This window comes from Stegastes partitus, unplaced genomic scaffold, assembly GCF_000690725.1.
Source record: "Stegastes partitus isolate 25-593 unplaced genomic scaffold, Stegastes_partitus-1.0.2 Scaffold2, whole genome shotgun sequence".
NCBI lineage: Eukaryota > Metazoa > Chordata > Actinopteri > Pomacentridae > Stegastes > Stegastes partitus.
This window is the reverse complement of record NW_007577733.1, coordinates 673,088-693,036: the sequence shown is the minus strand read 5'-3', so window position 1 is coordinate 693,036 and position 19,949 is coordinate 673,088. Positions and strand designations below refer to the sequence as shown.

General features: G+C 39.3%; 3 protein-coding genes across 4 annotated transcripts in view; all 3 read left to right on the top strand.

Moving 5' to 3' along the window:
- Positions 1–3,248: 3,248 nt before the first annotated feature.
- Positions 3,249–8,907, top strand: arl13a (ADP-ribosylation factor-like 13A). The gene is made up of 10 exons (XM_008275604.1): positions 3,249–3,365; positions 4,700–4,816; positions 5,980–6,050; positions 6,140–6,392; positions 6,525–6,630; positions 6,748–6,953; positions 7,085–7,193; positions 8,041–8,314; positions 8,411–8,521; positions 8,635–8,907. The coding sequence occupies exons 1-10, from the start codon at positions 3,346–3,348 to the stop codon at positions 8,688–8,690; spliced, it is 1,323 nt and encodes a 440-aa protein (XP_008273826.1). The 5' UTR covers positions 3,249–3,345; the 3' UTR covers positions 8,691–8,907.
- A 2,171-nt stretch (positions 8,908–11,078) lies between these two features.
- On the top strand, positions 11,079–13,629 carry tmem35 (transmembrane protein 35). The gene is made up of 2 exons (XM_008275594.1): positions 11,079–11,326; positions 12,243–13,629. Exons 1-2 carry the CDS (start codon positions 11,081–11,083, stop codon positions 12,606–12,608), a joined length of 612 nt encoding a protein of 203 aa, XP_008273816.1. The 5' UTR covers positions 11,079–11,080; the 3' UTR covers positions 12,609–13,629.
- Positions 13,630–15,680: 2,051 nt separating this feature from the next.
- cenpi (centromere protein I) overlaps positions 15,681–19,949 on the top strand; it is a 15,231-nt gene continuing 10,962 nt past the window's right edge. For both annotated transcript variants that reach the window (XM_008275581.1, XM_008275574.1), the window contains exons 1-6: positions 15,681–15,896; positions 17,806–17,943; positions 18,484–18,602; positions 19,013–19,120; positions 19,585–19,633; positions 19,782–19,828. In XM_008275581.1, coding sequence (XP_008273803.1) covers positions 15,734–15,896; positions 17,806–17,943; positions 18,484–18,602; positions 19,013–19,120; positions 19,585–19,633; positions 19,782–19,828 — 624 coding nt within the window. In that variant the 5' untranslated portion in view covers positions 15,681–15,733. The remainder of the gene's footprint in view (positions 15,897–17,805; positions 17,944–18,483; positions 18,603–19,012; positions 19,121–19,584; positions 19,634–19,781; positions 19,829–19,949) is intronic.

Sequence of the window (19,949 nt, the reverse complement as noted above, 5' to 3'; positions counted from 1 at the left end):
GGAAGTGGAGGTCAGAGTTCATCTGGAATAACTACTAACAATCAGTGGTGGAAGAATTGTACACCACAATATAAAAATAATGAGTTACAAGCACAAGTCCAATTCCAAACCATACTTACGTAAAAGCATTATGAGCTAAATGTACTTAAAGCAGAAACATTCTCATTGCACACCAAAACAAACTGTCAGTGGTTTATTTTGATCTTCTTATTCTATTGGATGAATATCACTGATGCATTACATGCAAGCAGCTTTTACATATGGAAGCTGAAAGAGGTAAAGCTGATTATTGTCATTGAATGTACTGTAAGGTGGCTAAATATACTGCATAACGATTACTTATATTTAGAATCATTCATAATGTCATGATAGGTTTTTAAAATTGCTGTAAAAGCGAGAAGAAGTAAACAGTACGACATTTCTCTCTACAAGTAACTTAGCATTGTACTTCTACATAAGTGCAGTTCTTTAGGAAATTCACTGATAATGAGAGAGACAACAACCAACACCGCTTCATGCTTCATTCTCTCTGGACTCAAACTAAGTGCCAATAAGAAATCTGAGAAAGCACATTGAGAAACACACCGTAGTTTCACTGCATACAGCGTCCGTCCCGCCCGAATGGAAGCACTACAGAGGGTGAGCATACAGAGATCAGTTTCTCTGCACTTCCATTTTTAGTTTCCACCAGCAGGGCGGTCCTGGCCTTGTTCTGGTGACCTGCGGGCCTGACAGTGGAGCAGCCACACGAACAGGTGCAGGCCACACTCACACTGAATCAGCTTTTTAAAATCTGCTCATTCACAGAGAGATTTTCTTACTCTATCACTGTTTTTTAACGCTCCTTCCCATTCTGTGGGACAAGTCGAACGGTTGGTTTGCTCAGCTACTTACACAAACAGGTTTGATCTGTTTTCTAGGGGCACGAGAAGGGCACAGGCTGGAGTGACACACCGAAAGTTTTCATTGGCAGAGCTGGCGTGGTGTGTCACCTTAAATAAACCATGTGGCATTTTTAGTAAATAAGGAAGAAGCTTCAACAGTGGATTGTAACTATGCTGCCATTGCTTCTTCAATTACAGGATAACAAAGGAAGCTTCATTATGACCGGTTTCAGCTGAACTCGCCCCAAACAGGACGACGTCTTCCTGCCTAATCAGATCTCCTCTGAGTCAGTGGCACGAGCTCGGCATTGTGAGGGGGGTCGACACAATGAGCGAAAGGCTTGTCATTATTAATGCATGTGTTTGGTGAAGCAGGAGTTTGGGTCAGTGACTTCAGACTGCATATGGGGAGGTGGAAGATGGAAACCTCATTATGAAGCAGCGAGTGCACTGTGTTAGCATCCAGACAGGTCGGTGTAAGGGCACGCTGCTGGTCTGATTCAGATTCTTTACAACAAACTGAAGCTAACTACGTGTTCTCCCTTTTCATTTGCACTACTACTAAGGAACAGTTTCTTATACCGCTCTTATCTCTAGTTGGTTGCTCAGTATCAAGATTCAATTAGCCTGGATCTGTCCAGAGCTTTACATAGTGCAGCACATAACCCCCCAACGTGTCTTTTTTCCACAATTTTGTGCAACTTAACATACAAAATATGAATGTTTTAAGTAGCTAGCTTTCAGGGCAGGTATGTTTTTCATTTATACAGAGCCAGGCGAGCTGTTTTCAGTCTTTATGTTGAGCAAAGTTACCTGTCTCCTGCCTTTAGATTCATATTTATCGCACAGAAATGAGTGGTTTCGATCTCTTCATCTAACTTCTTTCTTTACTGTTAAAACTGTAAAGTCATCAAACTATAACAGAGACTGCCAGTTCAGCAGTGGGGGGTGTTTGAAGCATGTTTGCAATGTGTTGAACAGGAGCAGCAGATAGGGGCGTGGTGCTGCTGTTTTTGCTCCGTGTGTGTGTACATGTACATTTATGTTTGTGTGTGTGTGTGTGTGTCAGCTGACGCATGGCTGTGGTCAGAGCTTCGGATGAGTTTACTCAGCAGAGGACGGCAGTGCCTGATTGGACGCTGGTTTAATGACATAATGGGATAAAGCCTGCGCACAAGCCGCTGCTCCCAGTCTCTAAAAGATGTCACTAAAGATGTCACTAAACATTTATTCATGTGTAATTTTATCACAGCTGCTCTGTTTGCCTTTTAATTTGATTTTCCTGCATAAACATAAACAGTCAGTGGTGTGGATCGGCTGCTGTAGAGCCTGAGAATACATGTATGTTCAGCAAAGATGAAGTGATAAGCTTCAAGGGAAACTCATCTTATCTTGTCACGGACTAGAACGTAAAAACATTTCATTGTTCAGATGAGCTGTATGATGCGCGGCGGGGAGAACAGATCCTGTGAGTGCGAGGCCATCTAGTGGCTCATGGTATATTGCAAATTGTGTTAGACGGGCTTAATTATTGTATTAATGCCGTTATGTAACATGAAGAGCTGATCCTTTGTGAATGCTGGAGTGAATCAATGTAGTAGCTGGAAATTAATATTTAGAAACAGATAAATATGTTGATCTATATTTTGCATCCTTGTGCATCAAATGTAGTATTGAAAATAAACTTTTCCTATCAAATAACATCTTATTTCCTTCCTTTTACGCTGAATAATATTTTATGAATTTGTGTTTTTGTTGTTGTTGTTGTTGGGTTTTTTCTTAGCACTAAATAAGTTCTAGTTCGCATCAAAGGCATGTTTCATCCATTGTCGCTGACCAGATGTTAAAAAGGCACCCTGGAAATAGAATAAAGGGATCTATTTTATAAAGAAAATCACATGCACAGCATAACATATATGCATATAATAATATAATAAATATCCACTGAGAAATAACACCTCATCAAAACGCAGTTATTAGTGATTTTATAATCCTGTCTGATCTAATTCAGTCCAAAATGCACCTGACAAGAAAATACAGGTCTATAATAAGCTTTAGTTCCAGTTCCACCTGTAAACACAGTGACTCTGTTGTTGTGGTGGTGTCCTCGCCCCTCCCAGGGACTAAAACTGTGCAGCCTAAATCTGTACAAAAGGTCTGTGCCGTCACTTTCTGACTTCAGCAAGAAAAGAAGATCATAGGCCGTCACAGATCACACCACACGACACATTTAGGTCTCCTGGACGGATATAAGAATCCTCGTTTAGTCCAGTTAAAGAAGAGAACCATCCAATGAGATTAGGAGTTAGCTCAGAGAACTCCAGGATTGGTCGAAATGCCAATTCAACATTTCCCAGGTTGCACCTCCCACATGGGGTGACTAGAGGCTTAGTGTGAGCCTGATTAGTTGTGTTGCTGCTGGGTCCAAGATGTTAGTAGAGACGAGCACCCAAACAAATGCATGGACATAGACTTGCTTCTGTAAGTACCCTTCTAAATGCTGGTTAAACTTTGGAATTTTACGTCTTTTACATGCACTGTGTTGATTTAGTGATATCAGAAACTAGTTGTTTAGTTTGAAATTTAAAATACTTTGTTTGGATTCATTGCATTGTGCCAACCATGTGTCGTGTTTACTTATTGTCTGTGTGTATGTAGACCACTGCCAGAGTTTTCAGATGTTTTTACAAAAATAATTTTAAAAATAGCAGATTTCTTTTAGAGAGAAATACAACAGAATCAACTGTTGGTTTAGTGGAGTTTTATTGTTTATGTCTGCAGAGCTTTTAAAGCTTTTATTGCTAAATGTTGTTTTTTTGCACTGCAAGAGCTGATTTACAATTTTAGTGTACATTTTTTTTGTGCAACATTTTGTACTTTTTCTCTTTGATAACAAAAATAATAATGAAATATATAGACACATGTTTACAGTGCTTTACAAAGCGTTGACAAAAATCTAAATTTTAGATGAAGCAAAATCTTACTAATCAGTGTTAATCTATTTGTACCAAAAAAAACCCACTTGAAATGCTAAAAAACAATAACTAATATTTTGTATTTCACAAACGTTACAATGTACATATAAAGTTTTTTTTTTTGTATATCTCCACACGAGGAAGCACATCTACATTCACACTTTCTCGCTGCACACAACTCGTACGTTATCTTTACTTGCTCTAAATGCATAAAACTCTGTCCTTACTTACACTATAGCGTAAATGTGATGACCTCTTCTAGAGCCAAAACAAATGTGGGTCAGATCGCGAACAACACGGTAAAAGCGGGACATTCTAAACTGGCTTTAGCAGATTACAGAGCCTGAACAGATGCACTGGAGAAGCGAGCAGAAGATCTGCCTGCGTTTTTTTTTAGCACATGGCCGACTATCTCAGACACACCTGATGTGTGTGTATTGCTACACTCAGGCGGTGAACTCATAGTTTCCATATTTTATTAAGCTTTGAGATGACTCACACACTGTCTGTGTCATACAAGACAACACTGATGCTGCTTACTGAGAGAAAAATAAGGGAATATTGAAACGAAACATTTCTAATCATGCATCCATCATGAAAAATACAATTTAGTGAGCTACAGAATGCCAGATTACAGCAAATTTTGTATTCTGAGGATGTAGAGAGACTCTTGGCAGTGAGCACATTGTCTGGATTGACCATCTGTAAACGTCTCCTAAGCACGCAGGAGACAGACGCAAAGCATCTTTGTGTTGGACCTGGACTCGGCCCCTGGTGACTCAAGCAGCCCGTCTTATTTGTGTTTGTGAGTCACAGTAAGGTTTAACCATCTGTCTGCAGGTACCAGTTCCAGAGAAGATGGTGGCCACTGTGCACACCTTGCTCACCTCAAGTAAACATGTTCAACCTGATGAGCAACTGCTGCAACTGGGTCTCCAAAATCCAGGAGCCCATCAGGTAGGCTGCAAATCAGTTTAAGCTGCTTTATCTTAGAGGTTAAGTTCCATTAAGTTCCAATTCTGGCTTAAAATTGTGACTTCACTGCACTTTGGTTGGTTAATTAGTCCAAAGTCATCCTGTGAGTTATGAAAATGTGCAACTAGCCAAGTAAAATTGACAAAATAAAGATACTGAGTTGCATCAACTAGTCAAACAGACAGACTTGCTTTACCTTTACATTGTCTAAATTTAGAGAGATTCTACCTCTTGTACATTCTTTGTTATTATCATCATCATCATTATTACTATTATTATCTGCCAGAGTCAGAATAAAGACAATCTGTGAGGCTGTACAGACTGAATTCAGAACTAACTTTTGATTCTGATTGGACCTATTTTATTTACTATAAAAGGAAACAATCATAATTTAATTTTCCTTGTGTAAAAGACACACAGTAAGTTTCCGCCATGTGCGAGTAACATTTGACCCTGGGAAGTCTTGTAGTTTTGTTTCTTATAAACTCAAAGAGTTGATTTCACTGTCAGGTGTTCATTCATTCAACCGATTACTTCAGGTAAAAGCACCTCATGTTACAAGAACACGTGTTTTTAAGTTCTGAAGTGGTCTGAAAATAATTTGACATTTTATGTTCAGTTACCAAAAATTTTGCAAAACTCATATATTTACATTAAATAAACTACAAAAGATGAGCTGATTTGATTGAATTCCTTTATGATATTTTACAGTTACCATCAATGCATTTCTTGAGAAATTAGAGATTAAAATCGATTATTGTATTGAGTTAAAAAATAATCAGCGATTAAATTTTTATCGTGCAAGAATAAAAACCCACCAAACTAAGTCAACTTTAGCAACAACAAGCACAATGAAGGCTCCTTCATTAGCATTGGACCAAATGAAACTCTTGTGCTGTTGCATTTCTTACTTACTTCCTAACTTACACAGTAAAACAAAACTACTTCCAACTCTTAAGGAAGTAGACAAACTTTCTGTGCAGAGATCATATTCTGACTTACTTTTCTTTTGATGTTTTTGTATAAAGTTAATTTACACATCATGTATAGATCACTGATATTTGCTTAAAAAGTATACAGTTGTCAATTACAGCTATATGATGCTATTTTAGCTTAAATGTGATAATGTATTTACTTGTCTGCAGGAAAGTCACTGTTCTTGTGGTCGGTCTTGACAAAGCAGGAAAAACATCCTCCATCAGAGGGATGTTGAGAGGTAATGCATCAGTGACATGAACAGTGATTTATCTGAAGTGCTTATTGCAGAAATGCAACAAGTAACCCTCCTGTGTGTTCCTGCTCCAGTCCCCCACGGCGTAGACGCAGGGCCCACCCACGGCTGCATCAGGAATGAGCTGAGAGTGGAGAACTACCTGGTCACGCTGCTGGATGTTGGAGGATCAGCAGAGTCGAGAGGAGCCTGGAGGGAGCTCTGTGGAGAGGCCCACGGGATCATCTTCGTGCTGGACTCCAGCGACAGGCTGAGGATAAAGGAGGTCAAAGAGGTTCTCGCTGACCTGCTGAAGCAATCGAGAGTGGCGGGAAAACCCATACTGGTGTAAGCACGCTCAGCTTTGTTCCTGCATTTCACATCATGTGCAGTGTAAACAGTGCTCTCTGCTGGTTGATGAGTGGAAATACAGAAATCACTACTCGCAGGATAAGTGTGGTGACTGTAATGTGCTTTCAGGTTGGCCAACAAACAGGATAAAATGAACGCTTTGCTGGGAAGTGAACTGATTGAGATTCTGTCTCTAGAGAAGCTGGTCAACCAGAGCCGCTCTCTGTGCCATATTGTAAGTATTATTCTAAAAGTCATTACTGCTGAAAGAAAATGTGGACGGCAGGAAAAACTGCAGTACAGAATTGAAGACACCTGCAGAGAAACCTACCTTTTTTGTGTTTCCGCTCAGGAGCCTTGTTCAGCCTTAATGGACCTGCGACGCTGGTCAGACAGAAAGACTCTGCGAGGCCTTCGCTGGCTGCTGCGTGCTGTTTGCCTGGATTACCCAGAGCTCTGCACTCGAGTAGCCCAGGACAGCAAGAGGCCTCTGGAGGCACGAGAGAGAGAGAAGATCGGAAAAGCAGAGAAAGTGCGCAAAAAACCCAAAGTGGAACGGTAAGAGAGGCCTTTATATTTAGAGGACTCATAGCTCAAAAATGGCACATGAGAGCATCAACTTTAGCAAAAAACACCAATTACTCTGAGCTAGACACTGAACCTTGATGTCAAATATTCTCTCACCTCAGAATTCGATCCAGCAAGTCGGACCTCCGTCAGGTTCATCGGCCCAAAGACAAGGAGAAAAAGACCAAGGTGGAGGGAAAGCTGCAACCTATTCGGAACATGCTGCAAAAGGTCAGGAAATCATCCAGCATCCGCATCTGAAAAAAGATGTACAGTCCAATGACATTTTCTAAAATTGTCTTACTGAGGTTGTAGATTGCAGTGGAGTTGAACTCAGGTTTGGTTTTACCTGTATAGGTGTGCCTAATAGAGTGCTAATGGGGTGTGTGTTTCTACAGATAGATGTCATTGATCCACTATAATAATTTGTTTGTATAATTTTTGTTTGTAATTCACCTCACTAGGCCTGCTGCGACTAACAATTATTTTCATTCTCCATTAATCTGGCACTTATTTTTCAATTAACCAAATTAGTCCAGTGATCTAATAAATAGTTTAATAAACGGCCGATCTCAGCTTTGCAGATCCCAAGACGGTGATTTCAAAGTCTTCAAATCTTGTATGGTCCGACATATGAGCTGAAGCTGAAAGATATTCTGTTTAATCACAGAAGGTTCAGAGAACCAACAAATATTCTCACTGGAGAAGATGGAATAAGTTAGTTATGCGTTATTAATATTGCTGCTGATTGATGTTCTATAAAGTGGCTAATAGATTAATAGATGCAGCTTTACATAGAACCCGTCTACTGTCTGTATCTCAGCCTCTTTCCAGCAGTAATGTCGATAGATCTTTTTCAGACAGTCTGACAGTCAGTTTGACTTGTGACAGAAGGGAAAGTAAAGGCGTGTTATGACGGCTGCATTCCATTTGGGGAAGATCCTCCATGACATTTCACCGTCATTGCATACTGGGACACTTAATGGAACTGAGACATCATTAATTCCATCTATGGTTTCTCTACTGTGATGACAAGTTAAACATTTGAGCTTCACAATAACTGAATGTCTTTTCTCAGGAGACCACGCTGAAAAAGAAGCTGAAGACAAAGAAGAAGAAGAAGCAGGTTAAGGTCAAGGAAGGTGAAAAAGACCAAGAACAGGCCAACGAACAAGAGGAGGAAGAGGAGGGTGATGGTAACGAAGGAGAGCAAGAAAACGCCAGTCACAGAGACAGAGCCAGCAGCGCCCTGATCCCTCCGAAAAAAGGCAAACTGAAACGCAAAACTAAAGTGAAAGAAGAGACTCTGGATGTGCCGGAGTCACCTGACAATGACGAGAAGCCGCTGAAAGGTTGTCATCAGTTAATAATGGAATTACATTATTTTGGGTTGTCAACTGTTTGAAAACAAAAATCTAATTATTGTTTCATCTTATGTCCAACTAAAGGGGAAAAGAGGAAGAAGAAGAAAGTTGTGAAAGTAAAAAGAAAAAACAAGATCAACACAGAGGAGATGCCTGAAGCTTATTCTCAACCTGTGGACCTTTCTGCTACTTTTGGTGAGACTCATCCACCTCTTTTTCTATCCATCATTTATATACAGTAACACTTCGGACTGTGAAATGATAAAATTACACCTTTAACTTAAAGAAACAATTCTGTCTCCTGACAGATCTTTACCGAAAAGCGATCCAGGCTCTGAAGGACCGTCAGGATCAGGGGCAGTGAGAGTGAATCCTGGTTGTGCACAGCAGTAGCTTTTACACAACATCACTTCACTAACTACTATTTCTATATTACTTCCTGTACAGTAGGCTGACCACCTGATCCCTGAACATGTGGAATGAAACTGCAGATTCCAAATTGTAGTGAAGGGCAGGTTTAAATAATACTTAAATTAAAAAAAGAAAAACTAAAAACATCAATAATATAAAATTTCTAAAAAGATATGTTGAAGATAAACTTGTGTACTTGGCCAAAATGTTAAAGGGGTTTTTATTTGTATAAATCTATACAGTTTTGAATGTAAGGGAAACGTGATTTTTGAACTGTACTCCCTTTTTTTTATGATTGTTTGGACATTTTCCAACACTGGAAAAAGCCAGGGACATTGCTGAAGTGATGATCAGATATGTGAAATTGTATAATAAACATTTTGTCACTATACTTGCGTGGCTTCTCCTGTGTGTTTACTATAAGAAGCTGCTACTTTTAGGTGCTGCTTTTGCTATTTTGTAATTTTTCATGCATTTTTCCACAACACACTTTGGTATCTGGAGAAACGGTTTAACAGATGGTGTAACAGATTTGAGTCTCAGTGCTAAAGGTTCTGGCTTCCACAGAGAGATTTTGCAGTTTCATCAATATTGATTGTGTTGTAATAGGGTTTAGTGATGACAAAAATTGTTAAATAGACTAAACATAAACATATATTCTATCCTTATGAAGAGTTTTCCCTGTAAATTCATAGTGATAAATAGTTATGTTAATGCCTGTAGTGTCTCCCTGGTGAATTTATGATCTTTCCATCATCTACAGTAACGTTCCAATATTCAAGGTTTGTTAGGCTAATTAAAAAAACAAGACCGAACTAATCAAATAGTACAAGATATGACCTGAGGAGCCCTGATAGCGATATGGATAATCACATTTGCTGTCTATGGAGGACATAGCTGAGGGAGTGTGGCCAAAGTGAGCAGGATGAATTCTCATTTTAAACATAACCGACAGCTATTCAGGGCTTCATTCGGCTGCAAAGAATGACTACTGAAGGCATAGATGGTGTTGTTTTTGGTTTTTAGGACAAGCACAAACACCATCTGGGTCAGGGCCTTCAAATGTCTCAACAGCCAGCGTTAAGCTTTAATTACGCTCCCTTGTGGGTCGTCGCACAAACAGCTGCAGACACCACGGATGTGAAATTGATGCTATTGTTCTACTTTCTAATCTGCTTTCAGGACGTTCCATGCATGTGCAGTAAATCCACGTCTACATATTCCACATATACACACTGCTGTCCTTGTAGCGTAGTCTCGCGTGGATAATATTTGGGCTGCGTGTAGACGTCCACACAGGGAGCTGGGAAGACATTTACGTCACGGGACCCTAGTGGACAAAGAGACTACTGGCCTCAGGCATTGTTTCTACATGCCTGTCTTTGTATAAGATTCAACTGGCACTCCTATAGGAACCTCAATGATCTGTGGAGTATTTTTGACACTCAAGGTTGCCTTGAGTATGTTGGAAAATTGTAACTTCAGTGTTGGATTACGGAGATACTGGACAATGTGCCAGATAGTCAGATGACGATTTAGCAAACAGGCTATTCAGTTGCTTGACTACACTGATTGGTCAAATTTTCTAAATGTATATTTACATAAGAAACTTGTTTAGTGTGTTTAACACATACTGTATTTACATTCTGTTGTGGTTCGTCTGTTTTGTAACAAAATATTTCACAAAACTGGAGACGCTGGGAGATAAAAACTGATAGCTCCAGATTAGCTTCTCTCCGATGGCTGTGTACAATTTCCATCCATCTTAATATAAGTGGGAAAAGGGAGTCTAATATTACAGATTCCTATATTTTTTTTTAAATCAGGGTTTAAAGTCTATAAAAAAAATTGTAAGATATGATCGTAATGCATATAACAAATGGCCAAATTAACCTTCTGCTCTGAGCTTAGCTTAGCATAAAGACTGAAAATAGGTAAAAACAGCTAGCATGGCTCTGTCCAAAGTTAACAAACTCCCCCTACCTGCACCTCCAAAGCGCTCTAATTAACATGTTTTATCTGATTTCTTTAACGAGTTCATGTAGAAAGTGCCAATGTGTCAATTTCATGGTTTTATGGTGGCTGTGTGTGTGGGATTACTTTTTTCCTCGGCGTAGGGACATCCTGGTGTCTTTCCTGGTTGCTTGGCAACCAATTTCACATCCTCTATTCTGGAAAGTGTATTTCACAAAATGGTTTCCTTTAAAAGTTTGAGGCAATTTAGTGCCTAAAACAGCCTTGTAGCACTGTTAGTTGTGTCGTGTTATGTATTAGTGAAGTGACGCTACCTATAATTTCAGTTGTGTTTCAGTAGTGGACGATAACGGCTCCGTCCTGCTCCTGATGCGGCGCAGAGAGGAACCGCGTCGCCATTTTTGTGGTTCCCCCAGAAGCCCATCCCCCTGGTGTCTGCTCGCCGGGAAGCGGTCCCACTCTCGTTCAGTTCAGTGGGAAGCGCGGCGGAGAAAGATGGCCTCACCAAGGACAATTACCATTGTGGCTCTTTCTTTCGCTCTGGGTTTATTTTTCGTATTTATGGGGACCATTAAGCTCACTCCGAGACTAAGCAAAGACGCGTACAGTGAAATGGTGAGTAGCGCTGAACGTTACCCATCAAGTGTCCGCAACTGAGGGGCTAAAGGCCATTGTTCTGTGTTGGATGCAGTTTCTGCAGGCGCGAATAATGAGTGGAGACGCTGACCTAAATAGTAATAGATACGGAAAATGAATGCATTCGATACCGATTGGCTCCTCTAATCTGCCTGTGTGATGCATTATTCCTGTGAGAATCCTGTGAGGTTATATAAAATATTTAGCCCAGCTGTGCTGAATGTAATCACACAATTAGCACATAGGCTAACCCTGTATATTAAACTTAAAAATATTTTAATATTAAACACAGGGCACATCCATTAATCAGTCTGGATACATAAAACAACTAAAATTAGTTTGCCATTTGACGGTTAACGCCGAAACAGGGATGAATAATGAATGAATGAAGACACATTTTCATAAGAGATGCTCTAATTTAAAGATGCAGACATATATGCAGGATAACGGACAGATATGGAGGTGGTAGCTTGCTCTTTATAGCTTGCTCAATGTGTTGTAGCTGCTCAGCTGCTCGCATCAGAAGAAGAGCAACTTAGCAGCTGAAGAGCAATGGCGGCGCATTCCAGCAATTTCTGAGAGATGCACCTGCGGGTGCTGATGTTGATATATGAAGATGATGATGCCATGCATAAAGGTTTAATGAATCCAAACTAGCAAACTCTGGGGATATTTTTCTCATCAAATGTATCTACATTTCTATGTTTTCTTGAGCCAGGGAGCACTAAGCTGAAAACGACTTATGCAGCCACAGTGATGATACACTATGGATGCATTTGGATGTCAAACGCTCCGCTTGCTGACCTTAGATGGCCCTGAAATGGCCTAACTAAAAGATACATGCTGAATTTTGTGGACCTGTGTTTTAAAAAGACCTCTGTATTTCTCATTTCAGAAAAGGGCATACAAGAGCTATGCCAAGGCATTGCCAGGCCTGAAAAAAATTGGGATCAGCTCGGTCCTGCTCCGTAAGATCATCGGCTCTCTGGAGGTTGGCTGTGGTGTGGTGCTCACCCTTGTGCCGGGCAGGCCGAAGGACGTGGCCAACTTCTTGCTGCTGCTGGTCATGCTGGCCGTCCTGTTCTTCCACCAGCTAGTAGGAGACCCCCTGAAACGGTACGCCCACGCTTTAGTCTTTGGTATTCTGCTCACCTGCCGACTGCTTATTGCCCGCCAGAGTGATGACCGGCCGGAGAGAGAGGACAGCAGAGAGGAACAGCACATTAATGATCAGGAAAAGAACAAGGTCAAGCAGTCTTAAAGATCTTCTTCTACTTGGGTCCAAGCCACATCGAAGGGAACCCGGTGCGCCTCTATGGATTGCAGTAATTACATTTTTGAAGGGAAACAGTTCCTCCTAGTAATAATAATACCCCTCACACACATCCTCTGTCCCATCCAGCTGGCTGACTGACTACTCTCACCTACTCCTCTGCACTACTGTGAAACTGAGAACTCCTGATCCATACATCCTCTACATAACCGTGGACAATCGTACCTGTGGATACTCTGATGAGCTCAGCTCGCTGTCACACTAGTCAATTCCCCTTATTTATTTTAGCCCTACACTGTGTTAAATGTGTTTGTGTTTTTCTTCTACTGTGAATTACCATTTATGTTCTGAGTTGATTTGAGAATGCTGTTTTTCATGAAAGAATCTTTGTAGCTTGTTTTTCTAATTTGTTTTTATACTGTAGGTAGGAAAGGGTTGATAATTAATGAATTTCAAGCATGTCTGGTTTGGTCAAGAGTACGGAACATAAACCAAATGAGCACTGTTGAAAGAATTTTGTACTAATTATACATCAACTAGTAATACATATCCACATCTTATTTTGGTGCAGTTTTACCAGAAGGCTGTCTTAGGAAGAAAAAACATAAATCCTCATTCATTTCTCATTTCAGTAAATTTTTGCAGAAGTACGCATGACATCCTTTTATCCTGAAGTAAAATAAGCTAAATATCCTCTTTCTCCTTCCAGTTATCACAGTGAATTTGTTTAGGTGGAAAGGACAGCAGTAGTGGCCTTGGGCGTCTGCTGCTTACTCTGACAGCAGAACATAACCAAACCCAAACGGTCTTTTTGCCTGTTTTAAATTTGAATTTTAACATTTGTAATTCACAGCTGAAGTCTTAAATTCTGCTCATTGGCTTGGTTTTACTTTTTCCCTCTGAAGATATGAAAAGCATTCCTACTGCAGTTAATAATGCCGTCAATTTTAAGATTCACAATATTTCTGTAAATGATATACTTACAATAAAGAACTGGAGGTGAGACTGACTTTTTTTTTAAAATTATTAGCGCGTTTGCATTTCATTAAATCCAAGCTTAACCTTAAATTTGGCAAAGCTCGATGGTGTTATAGGATTTTTGTGTTTTAATCTTGTTATATAACTTCAGTCAGTCCATATCAAGGTCATTCCTTCATATCAGCATAGTAGCTACACACCACCCATATACGAAGTGCTTGGCATCATTCCCTACATTACAGCAAAACCCACCTCTAACACTGACCCCACGTAGGCACAAAACGACTGGGCTCATGGTATGTCGCAGGGGACAAACAGCACAACTGACACACAAGGGGTCTCTCTGTCTATCTTTTGTACCCGAGGCTAGTGGAGGGATTATGTTCCTGCTTCTCGCCCCTGTGGCATGGAAACCGGACAGGATGTGAGTAACAGTTTTGAGCGAAAGCTAACAGGCAATAACCACCATTTGAAATCATGAATTTTGCACTCCTCAAAGAGCAAATCATTATTGCGATTGTTGCAGAACACTTTCACCAACATGAAAGCCTCCCTGGCCCTTTTGAAAATTTGGTGTGGTGAAGTTTTGATTTGTTTTATAGTTTTATTATAGTTTTATTTTGCCAGATTATGAGATATTCCACATAAGTCAGTTAATAAACTGACAACAGAGATTGTTTAAAGAAATTCAAGTGATTTCAGGGTCATAAATGCAATAGTTATTGTTCTTAGTCTCTGATAGAAAACTGAATGTTTTTGACTTCTGGGTTTTTGGAAAGCCGACGTGAACATGGACTCTGGGAACTTGGGATATACATTTGTACAAATTTATGACATTTTAAAGACAATAATCAAAAAATATAATCCAAAAATTAAGAGATAATAAACATAATTGTTAGTTGCAGGTCAAAAGATTTCTGACTCTGGTAAAGATTATCTAAACTTAATTTCATTTGCTTCGTTCAGAGCATTGACATTTTTTAAAATCTAAAAACACACATGCCTTAATGTAGCTCATACCAACTACTAAAACACAGTCTCTGTAAATGTTCAGGCACTAACCTGTTTTTCACTCTAAACATCGCTACCTTCGGGAAGGTGGTCTTTGCTGTACTGTATTAATCACTTATATCACTTGCACATGTGTGACTCCACAACTCTACCTGGTAACTAATGCAGAGACACACCAATAGGTCCTGTGAATAAAATATTTGGCCCCACAGTAGCTTACATGTAAACCTTTCCATATTTTCCATGATTTGGCTCTAAACAAAAAACACACAAAAAAAAAACGGAATTTCAGGACTTGTGTAGTCTCAAAAAATCTGACCTTGCAAAATTTAAGAACAAGCAAGACTCTGCATCTAAAACACACAAAAGCAACATTAGCTCGATAGCCATCTGCATACATTTACTGTCCCCAACACCAGTGTAAATAAGAAAGGATTCTAATCTACAACATACAACAGATATCTGCCTCAATAAAGCTAAAGTAGCCTGACATTGAACAATGTTGGAAAAAACTGACCCAGTAAGCTTAATCTCTGACCTCTGAACTAAAGTACGGGAAATTACACAACATTTAAAGTGCCATCATTTCTAACTCTTAAACAAAAAAGAAGTAGACATCTTTGCTTTTATGTAAGCTGTGTGGCATTTCCAGGAGAGGTGATGATCTATAATTACACCCACAAGTTTTATTTTAAAATATTACAGTGGCATTTTAAAACTTGGGTAAATAAAACCACAACAAAGATTAAGTGCAACCCTGTTCAGTTTCAGCTACTTATTATGCTGCAAGGGGCCGTTTAGTCATTTGACATGCCCCTTGCGTGTTTGGTACCATATTTCTTTATTTTTTTAGAAAGCACTTACCAGTTTTATGTTTATTCGACGACGAACCCTCTCACAAAACAACACATTTGCACCCAGACGCACAGCTACTTGATTGTTGTAGTTCAGTGACTCAATTTTTGTGCGACCAAAAACATAAAAAAAGACTACAATTCCCGTGCAGCAGCCGAGCGGATATGGGTACTGCGCAAGCGCAAACGGTCGCGCGGATGATTTGAGTTTTGTTTGAATGGCTGACGACAGAGAGGAGCTCGGTGTTTTTAAGTTTTAGCAATGTAGAAATGGCAGCGACAATAAACCTGTCGGATTCAGAGCGCTCGTCTCCAAACGACCAGTCTGTGTCCAGTCGAAGCAGCAACAGGAGTCTGAGAGTCGCGGAGAAGGAGAGAAGGAAGAACGAGGCGGAGGACCCATTTGTTCTGGCCCTCAAGTACTTCACTGACGGTAGGACTGGGACGCTAACGACCCGGGTCGCCAGCAGATGGTGGCGTTACTGATATCAGCGGTTACACTACTAATTGTACTGGATCTAAACAACAAAGTAAAATAGATGGCGAGAAACGAGGAGGGCTACAAACAAAAAGTGCAACGAGCTTCGAGCTATTACGTTACTTTCTTATGAATCGGTGGTGTAACTAACGTAGCGCTACCTAATGCCTCTCATGTATTAGCTTACTTTCGGGGCTTTGTTACGTATCAAACCGTCGCTTCTCCAAAAGTTAGTTAGGCGGCGATGTGTCGTGTAAAAGCACTTTGGACACTTGAGATGTCGCATTAGTATCCATGAAGACTCGTAAAAACGTGTGGGGAAACAATATTCGGTCCACTGTAAAACATTCAATCAAGAACCAAAACAAAGATGGCTGCCCCCGGCCACCTCCCTCCCCACTGACTTATTTAAAATCTTTTAGTTTTTTTTAATGAAGCTGATGGATTTAAATAAATAAATCCACAGTTTTGCAATAATCTTTTAGGATTCAATTTTTTGTTTTTTTGTATTTTAAATTTTTACAATGAGATTAAATCGCCAAAAACTTTATTTTAACTCACGCGCCTATCATGTGAAGCGCATTTACAGATGACTAATGATGCTAAGTTACGATCTGACAGAGCCAGCGTTGTGTACAAACACAGACGCAGTTATTAAACACTACTCAGTCATGTACTTTACAGTATATAGGCTCAAGCCTATCTGTTGACACTGTAAGTGTGGACCCATTTTCAGAGTTAAATGACTAAATCTGTGACATTAGCAGGTTGACTTTAATTTTTTATCATATTTAATTATTAAGCAAAGGTGCCTTTTTTTAAGCAGTTTTTTTTCCATATTTATTTCCAGCAAATTGTTATTTTTTGAATATCTTGCTACCTTTAATATTTTGCTCTTCAGTTTCATTTCTCCTATTGAGTCTAATTCTTAAACATCCATAAGCCCCGAAGTATTGTGCAAACATTTTCAATGTTTTACTGAACTGCGGTCTGTTATCTGCTCTGACTTTGGCTAGTTGAAAAACTGTGTTGTATTTTGGATAACTATGGCCTAACTTCTTTGATATCTAAGGGTCTTAACATTTCTGTGATTGTGGAGACTGATTTTGCCCTTTCTGTTCATGCTCATGTTTTCTTTGAGATCGCTGTTTTACAGAAGTGTTCACAGTTGATCATCAAGATGAACATCAATAAGGTCCATATCAGTGAAACCACCCATTAATTTTTTATTCAGGCTTTCTCTTCCACACCAGCTGTCTCTTGGATCTCAGATAGTAATCGTATAGCTGTAACAGCTGACATTGGTGGTGTAGAGATCTGTTGGGACATCATTCAACTTGAAAACATTTTGTCAACCCGCTACTCTTTTTCTCTCAGTTAAAGGTCCAGGATTGGACATCCTAGCAAACAGATGTACATTTGCTTTTATTTTTTCCCCACACAAATACGTAACCAGGTCAAACATAGTGATTATTTCAACGACATTTCAGTTACTACATATTTTTGTCTATTTACTTATTTCCATAAATAAAGACACTTATGCCATCATGTCACACACATATACTGTAGCATGCACCCAGTAAAGATGTATTAAAATTTGTTCACCATCTGAACCATGAGGGTAACTTTTAAATACCCCATCTATATCTTTACAATGATGCCATAAGAAACAAACCGTATTTCTGTGGTAAAAATATTAACAGTTGTGGTAGCATGTAGTTTGTACAGCACAAGTTCATCTACTGTCATGTTGCCTAACATCAAAGTTGATATTACCTTTTATTTGAGTCAAACTGTGCAATCATTTTACCATTTTTAAAAACACATACACGCTGTGATGTGACGTCACGTCTTTCTCCTGCAGTTGAGGCTGGTACTCCTGTGTATGGGAATGATGACTTTGAGAGGAACCTGGTGCTGGTGGAGAAGGTGGCCTACAGTAAGGGACTTTCCCCAGAGGCCATATCCGTTATGCTGGAGTTTGCCATGAGCCTCCGTATGGGTAAGTTGGTCACTCTGCAGAAGCTGTGGACTGGCTCTAAATGTGGAATTTCTAACTAGAAGAATGTGCTTGTAACTGTAAGCCAGCTGCAATGTAAATAAACCTATAATTCCATCTTCTTTGTTCTTTGAGTTGCAAGTGTACTCCTAAAACAGGCAGTGAGTTTATCACAGGAATAACAACTGCCACACTCTTCCACACAGACAAACTGCCTCTTCCTTTGAGGCAGTTAACCACTGAGCCACTGTGGGTGTTCAAAATGTAATGCCATCTGGAAGTCGTGCCTTAGTGCTGGCTAATTTAGAAGAATTCTGGAATTACATAATAAGATAATATTGATTGTGCAGTATTGGTGTGATGTGAGTACACATTTTTTACACAGTTCAAACATATCACACAAACACTGTCTTTCATTCTTCCCAAAAGTGTTGGGACACCTTTACACAGCAGAAAATGTGGTTTTTGAACAGCAAGTTTTGTTTTCTAAGTCAGCATTTGCTTCATTTTAACATGATTTGTTTCTGTGAATTTTCCGTGCAGGGAGCAGTCCATGTGTGCGAGTGCTCAAGTGTCTGATTCCTGCCACTGTGGTGCCACAAGAGGCCGTTGTTCGAGCAGTGGTTTGGCTGGGTGTTGGAAAAATACCCATCAGCACTCAGGTAAATACAAAAAAACTATTATTTGCACTTAAAGACTTTAAAACTTCAAGGTTAAACTGTGATCTCAATTGCTTCTTTTATTTCGCATTTACTTCAGCTTTTTGGACAATCAAGCTGTTATTACCAAAAAACATTCATTGTTCTAATTACCTAATTATAAATTTGGATCATTTACCATTTTGAAATAATTTATAATGATTAAAGACTGCTCCTGCTCTCCATTCTGTCTTTATCAAGCAAATAAGTCAGTTAATAAAATATTACAAAAAATGTGTTCCTTTTAGTTTTTAGAAAATATTTGAAATTATACAATATTTGAGATGAGTTAGTGGATTTTAATTCTGTGTCATTGGTCAGATTGTATCGTAGTTAATCTTTTTATTGTCTTAACATTCATGTGTAATTTTCAGGTTCTTTTCATAAAATGGGTTTTAACCGTATTTGACATGATCGACACAAAGGACCAGCTTCGAGCTGTTTACGGCTTCATCTTCAGCTACGTCACAGAAGAAAATCTGGTATGTGTGCTGGTGATCTTTGTATTGTTGTAATGAGACATTGACATCAAATCTAATTCTTATTTTTTTTTATTCATACATGTCTTTAAGTAATAGATATGGGACTCACTAGGCTTATTTTTCATTTAAATTACATTATCTCTGTATACCAGAGCTGTCTTGTGAAACAAGACTGAAACGAGACATTGTGTGATTATATGAAGGAAAGACCGTGAGTTATTTATGAGCACAATCCTGCTGTTTCAGGAAGCAGACCTACCAAATTGTCAGTATAACTATGCTGCTAAAAGGAAAAATCCACTTGTGAAAATTAACAAGTATAATCTGGATTTTATTGCTAGAGTCTTCACATACCTCAGTAAAACTGCATATTGGAACATGTCCTGTTCTTTCTCTGTCAGTAGTCACATGTTGTCTGCTGTTGCAGTAGAGAGGAAATTAATTATTGTGTCACATCTTTTCAGTGCCCTTTTATCTGCCATCTGTTGTACCTTTTGACCAGAAAGGAAAGTGGTAAGCCGAATATTTTCACACCTCAAATATGATCCACATATTATGAACAGACATTGTCCCCTGTTTTTTTCTTATTCCATTATTTCCTGTCTTTAGTGTTCTCACTGCCTCTCTGAGCTTTAATATCTGCTTCATTTTATCGTTGCAGTGCGAGTGTTCAGAGTCAGGAAGCTGCTGGAGCTACAGTCTAAACTGGTAAACATCCTGCTGATTTGATGTAATCTAAAACCATTTATCAAAGTAATCACATTATTTCTTTACTTGGTATGGAAATTTATTCAGTGATAAATTACAGCACGTTTTTTTTTTTTTTTTT

Coding starts and splice junctions, on each gene's coding strand:
- tmem35 (XM_008275594.1), top strand. CDS start 11,081: ATGCGGCGCAGAGAGGAACCGCGTCGCCATTTTTGTGGTTCCCCCAGA. Junction 11,327..12,242: donor AAGACGCGTACAGTGAAATG/GTGAGTAGCGCT, acceptor TTCTCATTTCAG/AAAAGGGCATACAAGAGCTA.
- arl13a (XM_008275604.1), top strand. CDS start 3,346: ATGGACATAGACTTGCTTCT. Junction 6,631..6,747: donor GCCGCTCTCTGTGCCATATT/GTAAGTATTATT, acceptor GTTTCCGCTCAG/GAGCCTTGTTCAGCCTTAAT. Junction 7,194..8,040: donor TTCGGAACATGCTGCAAAAG/GTCAGGAAATCA, acceptor GTCTTTTCTCAG/GAGACCACGCTGAAAAAGAA.